The 15,676-nt window shown below is 52.5% G+C and overlaps 1 protein-coding gene across 1 annotated transcript in view; it reads right to left on the bottom strand.

Moving 5' to 3' along the window:
* Window positions 1-6,620, bottom strand: part of PRRX1 (paired related homeobox 1) — a 38,831-nt gene extending 32,211 nt beyond the window's left edge. The window contains exon 1 of the mRNA XM_071565599.1: window positions 6,107-6,620. Within this exon, the coding sequence (XP_071421700.1) occupies window positions 6,107-6,347 (241 nt within the window). The 5' untranslated portion in view covers window positions 6,348-6,620. The remainder of the gene's footprint in view (window positions 1-6,106) is intronic.
* Window positions 6,621-15,676: the final 9,056 nt, after the last annotated feature.

The raw sequence follows: 15,676 nt of genomic DNA, 5'->3' as shown, positions 1-15,676 counted from the left end.
TCCCCCACCAGAGCAGCCAGTGGGTTCTGAAGGTACTTCCCATGTGTGGTGACCATCCAACAGGTTTTCCTTGGGGGAACCAGGCTGAAAACCTGCTCTGCCACCCAAGCACACGTTGAAACTTTTTGTGCCCTGCACGTGAAGCTGCAAGGACAATTCAGACAGAAAGTCATGCCAGAGCCTTGAACAACAGCTCCTCCAGCCAGACAGTGATGATTCTCATTTCAAATCTCCATAATCCACCCCAAAATCCAAGCCTCTTTTATGAAAGGCAAGTAGGGTGGGGAACCAGCAGTGCAGTGATTCATCCTCCCCAGAAACAGAGGCCCAAGTCTGGAATACTGTGACACTTGGTAAATATCCGTGATGTACTTCATTATGCAACTGAGCCCAGCAGGAACACAGTTCCCTCAGGGCTACTTAATATGGGTTTCAAAAACGATTAAATATATCATAAACAACTTGCAACCAGGAATAAACACCTATAATCCCGTCAAGTCATTCTGGTGATGTCAAAAACCATTGGAGTGAACCCAGTTATGGGTGGGAGGAGAATAAAATATATGCTTGAAGGAATTACGATCCTGCAATTCCGTGTCTGCCTTGTCAAACACTGAACTCTCAGAGCCCCTCCTGCTTATCCTCTGTCCGTGCTCCTGCTCTTCCCTTCCAGGCTTCCACATGGATTTTGATCCATGTTGCACTTCTGCAAAGAGGCAAAAGGATCATGCCCCTGATGGCTGACAGCAAAACCGCTTCATGCCTGCGCAAAAATATTCCACTAGCCGAAAAAAACCATTTTTTTGCATGATCCGAGGCTGCTGGTCAAGTCTTTAAACGCTAATGCTCATCAATTGGCACTCACATAAACGGCTCATTGAATTGCACGCAATGACTCGTGCGAGTAAGGCCTGCCCAAATTAACCCTGAGATAATATTTTCCCATGCAATCACTGCTTTGGACATCATCAAAAAGATGGAAAATAGACCGGCTAGCAGTGGAAACTCAGTGCAGATGACAGAAAGCTGATGTTCATTAAAAGCGCTCCATCAGTTTAGACCAAACCTTTAAGTTTTATGAGAGATTTCAAAATCTAATTTTCATAGAAATGTTTTCATTACATTAAGGGGGGAAAGAGGGAAAGTAAAAACCTTCAGCAAAATCTTTTTCAAATTAAAAAGTTGGAAGCTCTGTGTGGATGGATTGAAAACACAAATACCATCAGCAAATTATGAGACCATGAGAACCAGGAAGCAAAACTGATTATGATCAAAAAAAGTGAAATCCCCAAACAAATAAAAGTCTCTTTTCACCCGTCAAAAGGAAAGCAGCATGGCGAGCACTCACAAACTGAGTCAGTTCCCTCCTCCAAGTTCACATGGCTCTTCTTGCTTTGTTAGTAACAGTACATTGACCGTTTTACTTTGCTTTTTGGTGCCTTTACTTTTTTTCCCATGTCAAACTGTAGGATTCAGGGATGTAAGAAAAATACCTGACGCTGTGATACTTCACGCGATAACCCTGCACCATTCTGCGGTCAAAATTAGAGAGAGATACCCAAGGAACATAAAAGGAAAGAAGTTAATCAAACTTCTAACAACTGCTTGGCTTTAGTCATCTGTTACTCAACCTTTACTCAAGTGAACACTCTTCAAAGCCCCAGGATATGGGCAGTACAACTGGCCTGCGTAAAGATTACTCTGGCGAGAAAAAGCTGTTGTATTTTTCACACAGATAACATAAACAAGTGTCTTGAAAATAATATTGATCTGATCCTCACTTTTTCCACTTCAGTTTCTGGAAGAGGAGAATTCTTGAAAGTCTTCCTTGCCAGCATCCTGTAGGACGCTCAGCCCTGTCTGCGGGGATGGAGGCAGCGGCCGGTTTTCCCGGCTCACCGGGTGTAGCCTGTGGGCAGCAGCTGCCGCAGACTGCACCTCTGCCCATCAGCTGTACCGGACAAGGGAGAAAGAAAGCACCTCCTAGACAGAACCAATTTACCCTACATTTCGCTCCCTTTTCTACTCTTTGTACATCCTCGGTCTACAGTCTCAGCATCTTCTGGGAATGAGGGCTGTGATTTACTAACAAAAGAGTCACTTAGTACTTCAAGATAAAGCAAAGAAAACCCTGCTGTTGTCCCACGCGCTTCCTCTCACGTTCGTCCACAGCAACGAAGCAGCCCCAGCTCAGCAGCCCAGGGAATCCCTTTTCACATTTCAAAGTGGTGGCAGAGCTTTTCCATCTCTTTTTAAGAAGGCTTTTTTTTTTTTTTGTGAGGGATGGGGTGGCACAGGAGGACAGACAACCTCAGGATCAGCAAAAAAATTTAAAAAAAGGAAATAATTCAATATTTACACACGCTGGTTTACACCCGCAGCAACCTCACTTGTCCTGATTAAAAAGAGGCAATTAAAGCAAAAAGAACAGTCATGTGAGAGCAGAGGTCCTTCAGCTCAGGATCCTGTTTCAGACCGGCAGTACCAGAGTCAGAAGGTATAAGCCCAGGCAGCCATGGAACGATCTCTGTCCCAGCTCACCCTTCCTGGCAGTCTCCGTGGTGCGGCTCCCTGAGCCGGGCGCTGCCTCCATGCCCTGCTGCTCTGAGGACCCATCCTCGGCTCTCCCTGAATTTGTCACCTCCGTTCTTGAAATAATGTCCATTTCCGATCTCTGCAACATCTGCCCCATCACCAAACAACGTGCCAGCTGAAAAAGCCCTTCCCGGTGCCCTCAACCTGCTACCCGAGATGAGGGGGCTGAGGCCACACAGCTGAGCAGGGACACTCACCTGCCCCGGCCGGTCCCGCTGCCTCGGGAAGGAGCGGCGGTGCTGGGGTGTCACAGTGCACGCTGAGACGGCAGAACTCACGGGGGCACTCAGGCAGCCTGTGCCCCAGCTCTAACTGTGACCCATCCCGATGGGATCTGCCAGCCTGGGAGGGACGCGCAGCCCTGAGGCTGCCACCGCTTTCGTACTGAAGGGAAATTAAAGGACAGCAGTAACTCTAACACGCAAAACTCAAGCACGTACCGGACCGAAGCAGGGCTTATCCATTCCAGCATAACAATTTTTCTTTTGATGTTCATGCTTTCTCCACATCATTCTATGACCCATCAACAACAAGACTCAAACAAACCAATAATAATAATAATAATAATAAAGCAGAGGTAAAAAAAGGGAGGGTTGGGGAATTAACCCTACTCAGAGCCACAAGCTCTCGGAACCCACAGGCCACTGACAGGTTTCTGTCATCCCAAAGGGCACAGGAGCAATCGGAGTTGATTGCATTTGTTGGGAAGCTCTGGGGATCCCCCGCACTGAGCTCAGACCTGCATGTTCATCCCAGTTTTAGCCCGAGTTAGCGAAAGCCCTGTACCAAAGGAAGAGCTCGTTGTGTCTTAACAGGTGGTTTTGTGACAAATTGGAACTCGGATTGCAATGTCCTCCCGGCTAAGCAGCGAGGCAGGGAGGTTTGCCATGAATTGTGTCAGCTTTTAGAGTAAGGTTTCCAGAGCTACAAGTTGAACTTCAGTCAGTAACAGTGACAGCTTTGCTCAAAACTCAGCTCCTCAATACGCTGACAGTTCTCCCTGTAAATACCAAAATCACAGCTTCTCACAGGAATGTTTTCTTCCTCTTAGAGAAACGCTTTCTCTTTCAAACAAAATAGCAGCAAAATATATTCTTCTATCTTTAATGTCCGAATAAAACCTTTAGTAATTTCTGCATCAAACTTTTTCTCTTAATTTTTTGATTACAACCATAGTGCAAATAATTCTGCTTTTCCCTTCAGTTTAAGACAGAAATCAGTGGCAGAGCAACTGACTTTCCCCCAGGCTGAAAGAACATTTTTTTTAGTATTTTTGAGACATTCCACAATTTCTCCAAACGGCTTTTACCTTCTGTCCCATAGAAACAAGGAGAAAAACCTAGCCCTGTGTTAGCTTTTCCACTGAACCAGCAAGCATTTGTCACCGAGAAAAGCTTCTAACTCCATTGCACTTCCTAGCTCCGGCACAGTCCTTTCCCTGCATGGATTGCAAAACACAGAACACCGGCAATAGGTGGGGAAACTGAGGCACGGACACTCACGGGATGTGCGAAACGCATCAGTGAGAGAGCCAGAAAGCCCAGATGACAGCTCTGCCCAATAAACCTGGGAGGATTCATCCCTCACCCCCTTTTCTTTTTTGTTGCTTCCTTTAGAATACTTCTAAAACTTTCTAATTCAGCGCAACGGCATTAAAACCTTTAGGGCACTAGGACGATTTCTAAATTATTTGAAGCTGCAGTTTGGTTCCCGCTTGGCAATGCTGGCTATAAAACAAGCCCTTGGACTGGTTTTTTTTGGTTCTTTTTATGCTGTAAGAGCAAGGTGGGTTATGAGGAAACATAGCCCCTCTTTTCCAGGTTGACAGAGATGGCTGTGGAGAGTACAGCAGTTGGCAACGGGCGAACCGGAGTAAATCAGGAATAAATCCAAATAAAATGCGGTAAATGAAACTGCATGGGGAGATAGAAGACAAAAAAAAAGAGTGGTCTACATAACTTGGTTAATATCTTGGGGACTCTCCTGCAGCACAGGGAGCTGAATCGGGGAGAGCCGCAATCAGTCCCTTCAGCACTAAAACTTTCATGTCTAGGACCAGAAATTGCATTTTTCCAGGTTCTAGGAAGGGAAATGTTTCAAAGCCATGTCCCAGCGGCGGTCGGTGCGGCTCTCGGGGGTCAGGAGCCGCTCCGACAGTCGCGCACCTCTCCCTCCCTTCCCGACCACGCTCCGGCCCCGGGAAGATGCTCCCGCCGGGAACGGCTCCGGCCGGGGCGAGCTCGGGGATCCCACGGACTCTGCTGCAAAGAGCGGCTGCGTTTCGGAAACCTCTCCGCCTCCCCCGCCCGGTTCCCTTCGGGATACCGCGAAAACCACGTCGAATCCGCGGTGAAAACAGAATCGGAGGCGGCTCCCGGCGGAAAAAAGGAAATTAAAAAAAAAACCGAAAAGTGAACGAAAATTGCAACTGACATTTTAGTTCGCTTTTCGTTTCGTTCTATAGGATTTTTTCCCCAGGGTTCTGCGGGAGTGGCGGGGCAACCCCGGGCGCGCGGGATGAGGCTCCTTTGGAAGCGCTCCCGTGTCCGCAGCCGCGGCCCCTGCGCAGCCCGCCCGCACCCACAGCGAAACCGCGGCCAGTCCCGCGGCCGGGGATGCAAACTTTTTAACAGAAAGCAGCGGGAGGGTAAAGGGGGGGTTACTGGCCCTGCACAACCCCCTCACCCCTTCTGACAGCGCTGCCCTGAGAAAACACGCGGCGCTTGGAAAATGCTGCGCAAGCCGGCGCCCGTCCCGCTGGGCTGCTGGTTCACGGCTACTTGTGTTCCCGAGCTCGGACCTTTCAGGACGGGCAGTTCAGAGGCAGGTCGGCTGCTCTGTCCTGCCCTGCTCGCCGGTCTTGGATCAGCGGGAACGGGGCTCGGCGGGGAGGGAATCGGCGGCTCCACTCCGGAGCCGTGCGCGCACCCTCGGGCTGTTTGTGAGCGCGGTGCTCCGGGCAGGGCGTCGGACAATCGTCCAGACTTCATTCAGATTCCCAAGCAGCCTCCCGCTGTCCCGCAAACCACGGCGCCGGTCCCCGCTCCGGCGGGCCGGGCGAATGGATGGTTGGACGGATGGAGGGCGGTTCAGCCTCCTTCCGCGCCTCGTCCCGTTCTCAGCCCACCCCGGCAAGGAACGGATGAGGGGGGCTGAGCCCGCGGGCCCGATCCTGCCCCCTCTTGGCTCCCTGGGATGTTCTCCTCCGGTACCCCGGCGGGTGAGGGAGCCACGGCACAGGACCGGACGGGCGCGGCGGCAAAGGGCAGATCGCACCTTTACCGGGATGCGGCCGAAGGAAAACAGGAGCTTCGCAGCCGACGGGTGCCGGCCCCGCCGAAGGGTCTCTGCACGCCTGGAAAGGCCGGCTCGGGGAGCCGGTCCAGGCACCGGTCGGCGGCTCCTCCGGCCGCTTCCCCGCGGGAGCCCCCTCGGGACCGGCGCTGCCGCCGCGGCTCCCCGGCCCCCCGCCCCGGGGAGACGTGGAAGAGGGGGACGACCCCGCACTTACTGTCCTGCTGGGGGGTGTCGCTGCCGCTGGTCAGCCCGGGGGACTCCAACAAGCTCCGGCCGGGCTCGCCGCCGCCCTCCTCCGCCTGGGCGGCCACCATGTCGCCCGCCTCCTCCAGGTCCAGCAGGTGACTCACGGAGAAGTTCTTCTTGGCTTGTAAATTGTCCAGGCCGGCGGGGCCGTCGAGGCGGGCGGGCAGCAGGGCCTGCCTCTCCATGGCGTGGGCATAGCTGGACGCCATGGTGTTGAGCGGGGCTTTTCTGCCCTCGCCCCCCGCGGGCGCCCACCGCCCCCGCGCCCCCCCAGCCGCCGGCCCTTCCAGGGGGGATGCGCAAGGAGCGGAGCGGGGGGAACGGGACGGGACCCGACGGCGGAGCGTAGGGAAGCCCGAAGGGGAGCGGGCAGGGCCGGGCTTAAAACATGCCGGAGGGGAGAGGCGGCGGCCGGCTCGGGGCGCCGGGGCGGCGGCGCGGGGAGCTGCCGCCGGCCGAGAGGCGCAGGGTGGCTGTGGGGCCGCTGGGGCGGGTGCGCCCCGTCCCTCCGCCCCCGCTGCCGCCGGCTCCGCTCCCTCCGCCCCTGCGCTGCCCTCCCCTCCCCTCCGCCCCGCACTTCAAACGGCGGGGGCGGCTCCGCGGCGCTCCGGGCACCCGCGGGGCCCCGCCGGGACGTGGCACCGGGACGGGGGTGGCAGCGCCGGCCCCTCGTCAGCTCCTCGTGGGGGGCTGCGAGAGGGGCGCAGAGGGGGCTGTGAGGGTCCCCCCTTGTCAGCCGGAGCTGCACCTGGAGGGGAGGGTGGACGCACCCCTGGGGGAGGCTCCAGGGGCTGAGGAGAGGAGCAAGGAGGAGAGAAACAGTGAAAATGAGAAATGCAGATGAAAAGGTGACCAAGGGCAATGGAAGAGAAAGTGTGAACAGGAGAGCAGAGACGAGAGCAATGGAAGAGGTAAAATAGCAAGAGAGGAAGAAAAAGCGCAACAGAGAACTAAGAGAAACAGACCAAAAGGAGAGCAAAATGAAGAGAGAAGAAGGGAGGAAAAAGAAAAAGAGAGAAACAGCAAAAAGTAAAGAGGATGCACTCGGAGCTCCTGAGGCCGGGAAGCAAAGAAGCCCCAGCAGCCTGGCCCGGCCCGGCCAGCCCCCGCGGCAGAGCACAGGTAGAGGTGCTGGGAAGTGCCCCCGGAACTCGCCGCAGAAGAGCCCCAGGGCAGCAGGGCTGGAGCAGGAGGGGCAGGGTCCCGCCGGCCAGGAAAGGCCGCTGCTTCCCGGTGGCTGGAGCCTGGGCTCTGAGCTGCCACAGCCAGCCCAGAATTTCCATCCCCCCTGATCTGGGGAAAGAACATTTGATGCCATCAAAGGGCTCCAGATTGAAAACAGATGTGCTTTCCTGAGCCTCTCCATGCATTTAATTAAGGCACAGGCATGGAGGAGACATTTTCATCATTAGTTTGCTTTCAGGCCCCTCTTCTGGTCCCAGTTTACCCTTTGCAGTCTCAAAGACCCAAATGAGCATGGCAGGGCTGTGGGGCTCCGCTGTCCCAAGCTTGTGGGGGTGAACAGAGCTGGTGGCACTGTGTGGAAAGGCCAGAAAAAGCATTGGGGCAACACTGTGTGAGTGCAGAGAAGTGTGTGGGTCTAAACACACGCAAAATGCTGTGTGTGCATCTATGTAAGCAGCAGTGAGTGCCTCTTATTGCATAGTGGTGTGGCCCTTTTTCTGCATCTGAGGGGAGCATTTGTGTGTGATGTCCTGTGGTACGTCCACGTGTTGGATGGGAAGGAGTTGTGTCTTCACTTGGGTGTGTAAGGGTGTATCTGGCTGGCTTTTGTACGCTGGCACCTTGTACCCTGGCTCTCAGGGACTCTGGGTTTAGGCAAGGCAGGGTGAGTGGTTGCCTGTACACACCTGTGTGGCCTGTCCAGGGCATGAAATGCACTTTAGTGTCTCCCAGCTATTTAGCTACCACCTTTTCTTGGTGAGCTGGGGTTTACCCTCATTCTCCCTGTTCGGCCTCAAATGGATGTCGCAACTGACCTGACTTTTTTGAGTGGGTCCTGCAAAGTTCCAGCCATAAACACCCCTTTCCACTGGCAGCAGGGGCTGCTCTTAGCCTCAGATAACCTCTGCTTGTGGGGGTGACGGCAGAGGCCACAGAAACCAGAACAAGAGGTCTCTGTGCCACCTTCACCACTATCCTCACTGACAGCCCTGATAAGATCTCCCCATGTCTAAGGGCATCCTTCAGACAAGCCTCCCTCTCTCAGCCTCGGTCTCGGGGTTGGGAGTGCAGCCCAGGATCAGCAGACAGCCTGGAAAAAGGTGGCTGAAGGCACATGGGTGCTGTGAGGACAATGTAAGCATCTGCTACAGAGGGAGAGTCCCACCTGCAGGGCACGAAAGGGGTCCAGCTACTGTGGCTTTACCCCAAAGGGAGTCCTGGGTGCTCCCCACATATACAGCACCCACATGGGATGCCAGGGTCACATCCTGAAAGCAACCCAAACAACCTCCTTCCCCAGGTGCCTCCTGCAATACTACCAGATTTCTGTAGCTGGGTGGGAGGGACAAGTTGAACCTAAGGGAAACTCTTCCAGATCTGTGTGTCTCAGAAGAAAAAAGACTGGGAGTGGTGGGAGGCCTCTAGTACTGCACAGAACATTACAGAATGTTCATCTTTCAGCTTCTTGTGACCAGGCAGGCAATGTGAGTGTGGTGGGAACCTCCCAGGCCCTGACAGGTATAGTGCTTGTGCTGCCACCTCAGCTAATGAACTGCCTTTGTCCCTAGATCCTCCACAGTGCCTTTAGGACCAAGCTAGTCTTTCAGAGCAAGGCTGCCCTGTCCTCGATGTGCCAGAGGGCAAAATTAGTGCAGCATCCATGATACCCTGCTCATGGTTTGCCTGTGGAAAGCCTGAGGAAGGTTGAATTAGAGATAGTGCCAGAGGAAAAAAACCTCACCAGGATAAAATAGTTGGATGTGCTCTTTGTGTGAGGCTGTCCTACTGTACTGGGGATCAGGTCAAGGTTGAGGGAATCAGTGGGATGGGTGGAAGGGACCTTTGCATGTGCAGGAAATAAGTCACATGAGAAGAAAGTGAAGGACCTAAGTGGCCCACAAAGGTCATAGACAGAAGTCAAACAGAAAAGAAAGAATCAGATGAGGAGAGTGAGGGATGAGGGACACACTCTCTGAGTTCCTGGGAGTGCAAGCCAAGGGGTCCCAGGGCCCTACAGAGATGTATATCTCAATCTGCCACAAAAACAGAAGTAGGACCATCTTAACAGGACAGGTATGGAAGATCCCTTTGTTAGCAATTTCTTTTAGCCTGATTCAAAGTTGTAGAAAACTTCAGGTCAGAGTACAGGCAGATATTATCACCTTACCTGAATGCCCAAGGGTATTTGCCTTCCAGTGATGACCTTCTCCCCCTGCAGCAGCAAAGGCAGGTGAGGATGGGACACTTGTCACCCATCTCAGATGCACCATTTCTTCCTGCACAACAGCCAGCCCACGTGCCCACTGTGGGGCCTCCAGGAGCTCCTGCAGAGTGAACAGCCATGGGGCAGGAATGAGCCACACTGGGAGCTGCAGTAACCCAAGGATCTCCACCCACTGCCATTTCCCAGATGAGGAAACATGCACAGGCAGCTTGTCCCCAGCACCAAACCCAAGGCAGAGGTGATGGGAGACCCCAGCTCTCATGACTCTGAGGCTGGGAAGGACTCTCATGCCAGCAAAGGCACACCCTATTGCAACATCCCACAGGCCCTCAAGGAGTAGGATGGACATTTCCCACCTCTCCACTGGTCTAATGTCAAGCTGAACAGTCAGGTCCCCTTCCCCCCCATCCTCCCATCTCACCTGTCCTCTCCAGTGTGCACCTGCCTGGCAGCTGCTTACAGCCCCATTCTTCCCCTTCCATCTGTCCAGCAAATGGTTGCCTTCCACTCACACTCAGCAAGGCAGGAACCTCTGAGCCTCCTCTGCCAGGAGAGAATAGGAGAAAGCCCAAAGGTCCTGAAAGAGCCAGAAATCTGCCCAGTAAAGCAGGCCAAGCCACTCACCACAGAGAGCAGCCAGGCCCCAGTTTGTCCCTTCCTGCTCCCAAAAGTGGTTGACATTTTGAAGGACATCAATGAGACTCACAAGCTGCAGCCCTGCCTCAAAACTCATCTCCTGTGTTGTGATCATGTTCTACAGTCAGAGAAAGTGAAGCAGAAACCACAAATTCTCCCTGGTTGCACATCAAGAAGGGGAAAACCAAAAATCTGCACCTCTGCAGATGACCAGCACATTTTGCTTCTGCTTTCTCTTCTTATAGAAAATTACAAGCTCAGCCTTCAGCATCAGTGAGAAAGTCCCTAATTTGAGTATTTTCTTTGATTCTTGAAATTTCCCAAGAAACGCTGCACTGGCTGCTCCTGTGGTTCCCAGCTCCAATACATGGGCTGCCCAAGTACGCCATAAGACCTCAGGAACATTCCCCTCACCTTCACATCTCTGTAGTACCACAGTCTTGGTGAGCATTTTCTACAACAAACAGGACCTGACAACCTTCTTAAGGGTCTTGCAGCCAACAAGAAGCACCAAATGAGCAGCAGGGCAGCTCACACTCCCTGTGACTGGCCTCAGGGATGCAGGAAGGCACCAAACACTGAGTAAGCCAAGACTTCATGTGCCCTGATTCCACATTCAGCCCTCCTTCACTGATCACCACGTTATGTGCCCTTCCCAGCACAGACCCCCTTTCTTTCAGCTCTCCTAAATATCCTCTCTTCTACTTGAGTTTGAAAAAACCCAAACAAACCAGCAGAAGTACCTGTGGAGGCTGTGACATCCAGGTGTGGGTGCTCAGCTGGCTAATCACATCATGGAACTCAGGTGAAGCATTTTGCTTCTTCAGGGAAAGTAGTTTGGGTTTCTCTTGCAACCTTACTTTCATGAAACTTGTCAGCATGTAAAGTCTTGGAGCCCTTTTTTGATCTGTCAAATTTGTTTCACCCTAGCAATTAAAAAAAAAATCAAGAATTGCAAGAGGGCAGTGGGAAGAGGAGCTGACGGCCAGAACCACTACGCAAACTTGTGCCTTTAGGAAACCCAACTGAAATGCCCATACCATTTATCCCTGCTCCATCCAAGTGGCTCATCTTTCCTAAAACATGCTGAGTGCTCTCCAGCCTCGCTCTCCTGAGGACCTGGAGTGGGTTAGATAGGTGATTCAGAGGGCAGGAGGGCACAAATGATGCTCACTCCTCTCCTGGGCCCACAGTGGCATCTGCTTGGGAGAGGGAGAGCTCCAACACAGACCTGTATCCCTTTGCACCTCAAAACATCAACCACAGTTCCTCAGGGGAAGGCTGATGAGAGGCATTGACTCAGAGCATCTCTCTGCTGCTGGCTCTTCCCTGGCTGCATCCACACTCCCATTCCCTGCCCAGTGATATCTCCACTGCTGGACTCTCGCTGATGCCCAGGTCCTGGGGAGCCAAATCAGAATTCTTTTACCCTGAAAAGTTTTCCTCCAGTCATTCCATCACGCTGGTTCACTTCGGTGTCTGGTCTCGATCCTCTCTGCACTTGCTCCAGCCAGGGCTGGATAAGAATTATGTGGAACTGGACACAGAGAGCACCTGCAGGAACACGGATGTGCAAAGGTGTCTGACCTCACATGTGTGAGTGAGGGTTTGGGTGTGTGTGCCCAAAATCGGTGCTGGAGCCAACCCTCTCCCCCACAAACTCCTGCTACACACTTGGCCCAAAGCTCCCTCTTTTCTCTCTTCCCCACTAGAGGTGTGTTGAAACATCTGTGGGGATCAGGTAGTCCACAGCCATTCCAAGCTGTAAACTCAACATCAGGGTTTCTTTTAATCCCAAACATCTTGATATCATCTGGAAATGCCATGAGCAGTTTATAATTAGGGTTTAGCATGCAGATTAATACCAGCAGCTCCAGGGCGAACAGACCAACAGAGTCTAATCAAAGCTTAAATGGGGCACCAATTTAGAACTGAGATTTATTATTCCACTGCATAATATTTTGAACCAGGGTCTGAGTTCACATCACACACACTCATTCCTGGAAGTGCTGTCACAACTCCAGTCAGAGCAAGGTGACTTGTTACTGGTTCATGGAGGTGATAAATACTAGACTTCGGGAACTAATTTAGGAATATTGCAGCATTTTCACTGCACAAGATTTAGAGCCTGGGGCAGGTTGCACACACGCCCAGCCCATTGGGCTCCTGCCCATGTGGATGGTGAGGCAAGGCCATGCACTTGGGGTTTTTTTGATGTGTACCAGGTGTATAAATGGAGGTGCCCCAGGATACCAGCTGAGGGGTTCTGTTTGCCACCTCCCCTGGCCATGTGTGGGTGAGGAAGCATGGAAAGGTATGAGTTACTCAAGGTGAGGATAAAGCCACCTCACAGCAACAGAAGCATCCTCTGGGAACTGTCACCAGGTAGGAGGCTTGGTGACATGCTGGGCTAAGGGCTGGGGAGGGAGTTCTGGGCCAAATGCAGCCAGGGATAACTCCTCCTGAATGGTATTTTGGCAAAGTCCCATCTGGATGCGCCCTGGGAGTGCCCCCAAATCTCAGAGGTTTGATTTTTAGAGTAGGGACGGCTGGGCTGTCTGTGCAGTACCTGAGTTGGAGCTTTAACTAGCTAAAGGACTACCTTTTCCAGTCAACCTTTCCCAGATCTGCCCCCACCCAGTCAGGGCTGGAGCCCTTCCTTTGCCTTGCCATTCATAAAGCGTAAGTGGAGGAGGGGGCTGGGAGGGTGCAAATTTGTTCATCAGTTTGTCTGCACAAGTCCCAGTTTTTAGATTTCAGCAGCTGCCACCCAGCTTTCAACAGAGATGACAGGCACGTTCACCAGCTGCCAAGGCAAGGACAAGTCTCCTATTTTCTTGTTCCATAAGCTTTCCACCAAGTGGAAAAGGGGCTATGAAGAAGGGAATATCCTAATCTTCAGCCTAGATGGTCTGTGGATCTGAACTAGAGTTCAGCTCTGCCCTTCCCTGGTTTTGCTGTTGCCAGGGAAGCTGTGTGGCCATCAGCTCTGCCTCTAGCCCAAGGACCAGCACCATGTCTGAGGTGCAGGGAGCAGATAACAAGACAATGAAAGATGGGGGTCCGTGGATTCCACCAGAAAACTACAGGAGGATGAGCACAAACACTTTCTCACTATGGTTTTGTGCCTGTGGCCATGAGCCCTGTGAGCAAAGGGTGACAGGGCACAGTCCTGCACGTGGATGATCATAGAATCAGTTGGGTTGGAGGAGACCTCTGAGATCAAGTCCAACCCTTGATCCAACCCCACTTTGATTACCAGATCATGGCACTCAGTGCCACATCCAGTCTCACCTTAAAAACCTCCAGGGATGGGGAATCCACCCCCTCTCTGGGCAGCCCATTCCAATGCCTGAGCACTCTCTCTGCAAAGAATTTCTTTCTGATATCCCACCTAAACTTCCCCTGGAGGAGCTTAAGCCTGTGCCCTCTTGTCCTACTGCTGGTTGCCTGAGAGAGGAGACCAACCCCCACCTGGCTAGAACTTCCCTTCAGGTAGTTCTAGACAGTGCTGAGGTCACCTCTGAGCCTCCTCTTCTCCAGGCTGAACACCCCCAGCTCCCTCAGCCTTTCCTCTTCATTTCTCTGAGCCTGCTCCATTACGTTGGAGGGTTTCAGGGTTGCTGCCTGCCTGTAAAGAAACCAGGCTGTGCCCCTGCCAGGCTGCCCACTCACCTACAGTGACAGCTACTTGGTGGCACCGAGAAGGCCCCCAGGAGCTCCACCCACCGTCCCCCTGCCCGGGCAGACCGAGCTAAATTAGGGCTAAGCCATGTGTTCCCAAGGGCTCAGCCCTGAGCTGGCTCCAGAGCTGGCTGTGTGAGGAGCCGTGGGTTTGGATAAGCCAGCCGTTTAACCGGGGTTTTATTACCAGGCAGGGCAACAAAAGCACTCAGAGGTCACCCGGGAACTTTAATCAGCACCGAGGGTCACTGGATAGCAGGGTAGGAGGGAGGAGGGCAGGGCCCAGGGCATGCAAATAAATAAATAGATGTATTGAAACCACCTCTGTTCCTCCAAGTGGACTCCTCTCTCTTTGCCCTTCTCCATGCACATGCTTTACTCCTTACAATCAGACGTTCAAGTGGCCCTAATTTCCCCAGCAGAAACGCCAAGATCTCCTGCAAATTTAACTAAGAAGTTTATCCACAAGGTTTGGTTGTGTTTTTTACTTTAAATCCCTCTCTGCTGGAGATGAAAGTTCAGTCTGCTGGCCTGCTCTTGGGCTGGGTATCAGATATCCCTAACCCTGGAGAGAGAAAGTGTCTCACCAGCTTCTCTCCCCTGCAGGAAAGGAAAAAACCCACCACCTCCCATAATCAGAGTCTGGGCAGACAAATTGGCACCACTGTTTTCGTCTTTTCTCCCTCCACCCCCCCTTTCTGGACAGGACTAACCCTTCGGAACACAGTCACAACTCACAAATATTTGTGGGTATTATATTGCAAGAGGGAAAAAAATCCAAAGGAAGGTAACTGTTAAAAGCTTAGTCCCTCTCCCAAGGAAAGCAGCTTTATGTACGTCCATAAATCTCCTTTGTAAGTGGCCATTAAAACTGCGTCTTGTTTAATTTTTTTTTTAATCTCCTTTAAACACTTTTTCTCATCTTGCAAACGAATGATGTCATTGGCAGACCCAGTAATGAACTGGAAAAAAAAATCAACTTTCTAATGTTTTGGGGTCTCTCTCTAAATGCAAAGTCTTCACTACCAGTCTGTTAATCCAGCCAAATACTTCAGCATGTGCTTAACAACCAGCTTGTGTTTAAGTGCCTTGCTGATCACACTCATCTTCATGCACAAACGATGTGGTTGGAGTGAAGAGTGTGTTCAGACTGTGGCAGGATGGCAGTCCCTGGGTCTGGCTGCTGAGCTGTTGGACTCTTCACTGCACTGGCAGCACAGCATGGCAGAGCCCCCCCACCAGCGGTACGTGGTGTCTTGGCCCACTCACCGATGGCCACAGACTGGTCCTCTCTCCCCTTTCTGCGACCTTGGGACTGATGTCCTCAGGTTCCCTGCACTGCTGCTTTCTCTGGAGCGGCTCCAGAGGAGAGCAACGAGGCTGGAGAAGGGACTGGAGCACAAATGATGTGGGGAGAGGCTGAGGGAGCTGGGGGGTGTTCAGCCTGGAGAAGAGGAGGCTCAGAGGTGACCTCAGCACTGTCTAGAACTCCCTGAAGGGAAGTTCTGGCCAGGTGGGGGTTGGTCTCTTCTCCCAGGCACTCAGCAATAGGACAAGGGGGCACGATGGGCTCAAGCTCCTCCAGGGGAAATTGAAGTTGAAGAGCAGAAAAAAAATTCTTTCCAGAGAGAGTAATGAGGCATTGGAATGGGCTGCCCACAGAGGGGGTGGATTCCCCATCCCTGAAGGTTTTTCAGCTGAGATTGGCTGTGGCACTGAGTGCCATGATCTGGTAAAGGGACTGGAGTTGGACCAAGGGTTGGACTTGATGATCTCGGAGGTCTTTTCCAACCCGAACGATTCTGTGAT

This window comes from Pithys albifrons, chromosome 10, assembly GCF_047495875.1.
Source record: "Pithys albifrons albifrons isolate INPA30051 chromosome 10, PitAlb_v1, whole genome shotgun sequence".
NCBI lineage: Eukaryota > Metazoa > Chordata > Aves > Passeriformes > Thamnophilidae > Pithys > Pithys albifrons.
Note: the sequence above shows the minus strand (reverse complement) of the source record. Positions and strands in the feature narration are given on the sequence as shown.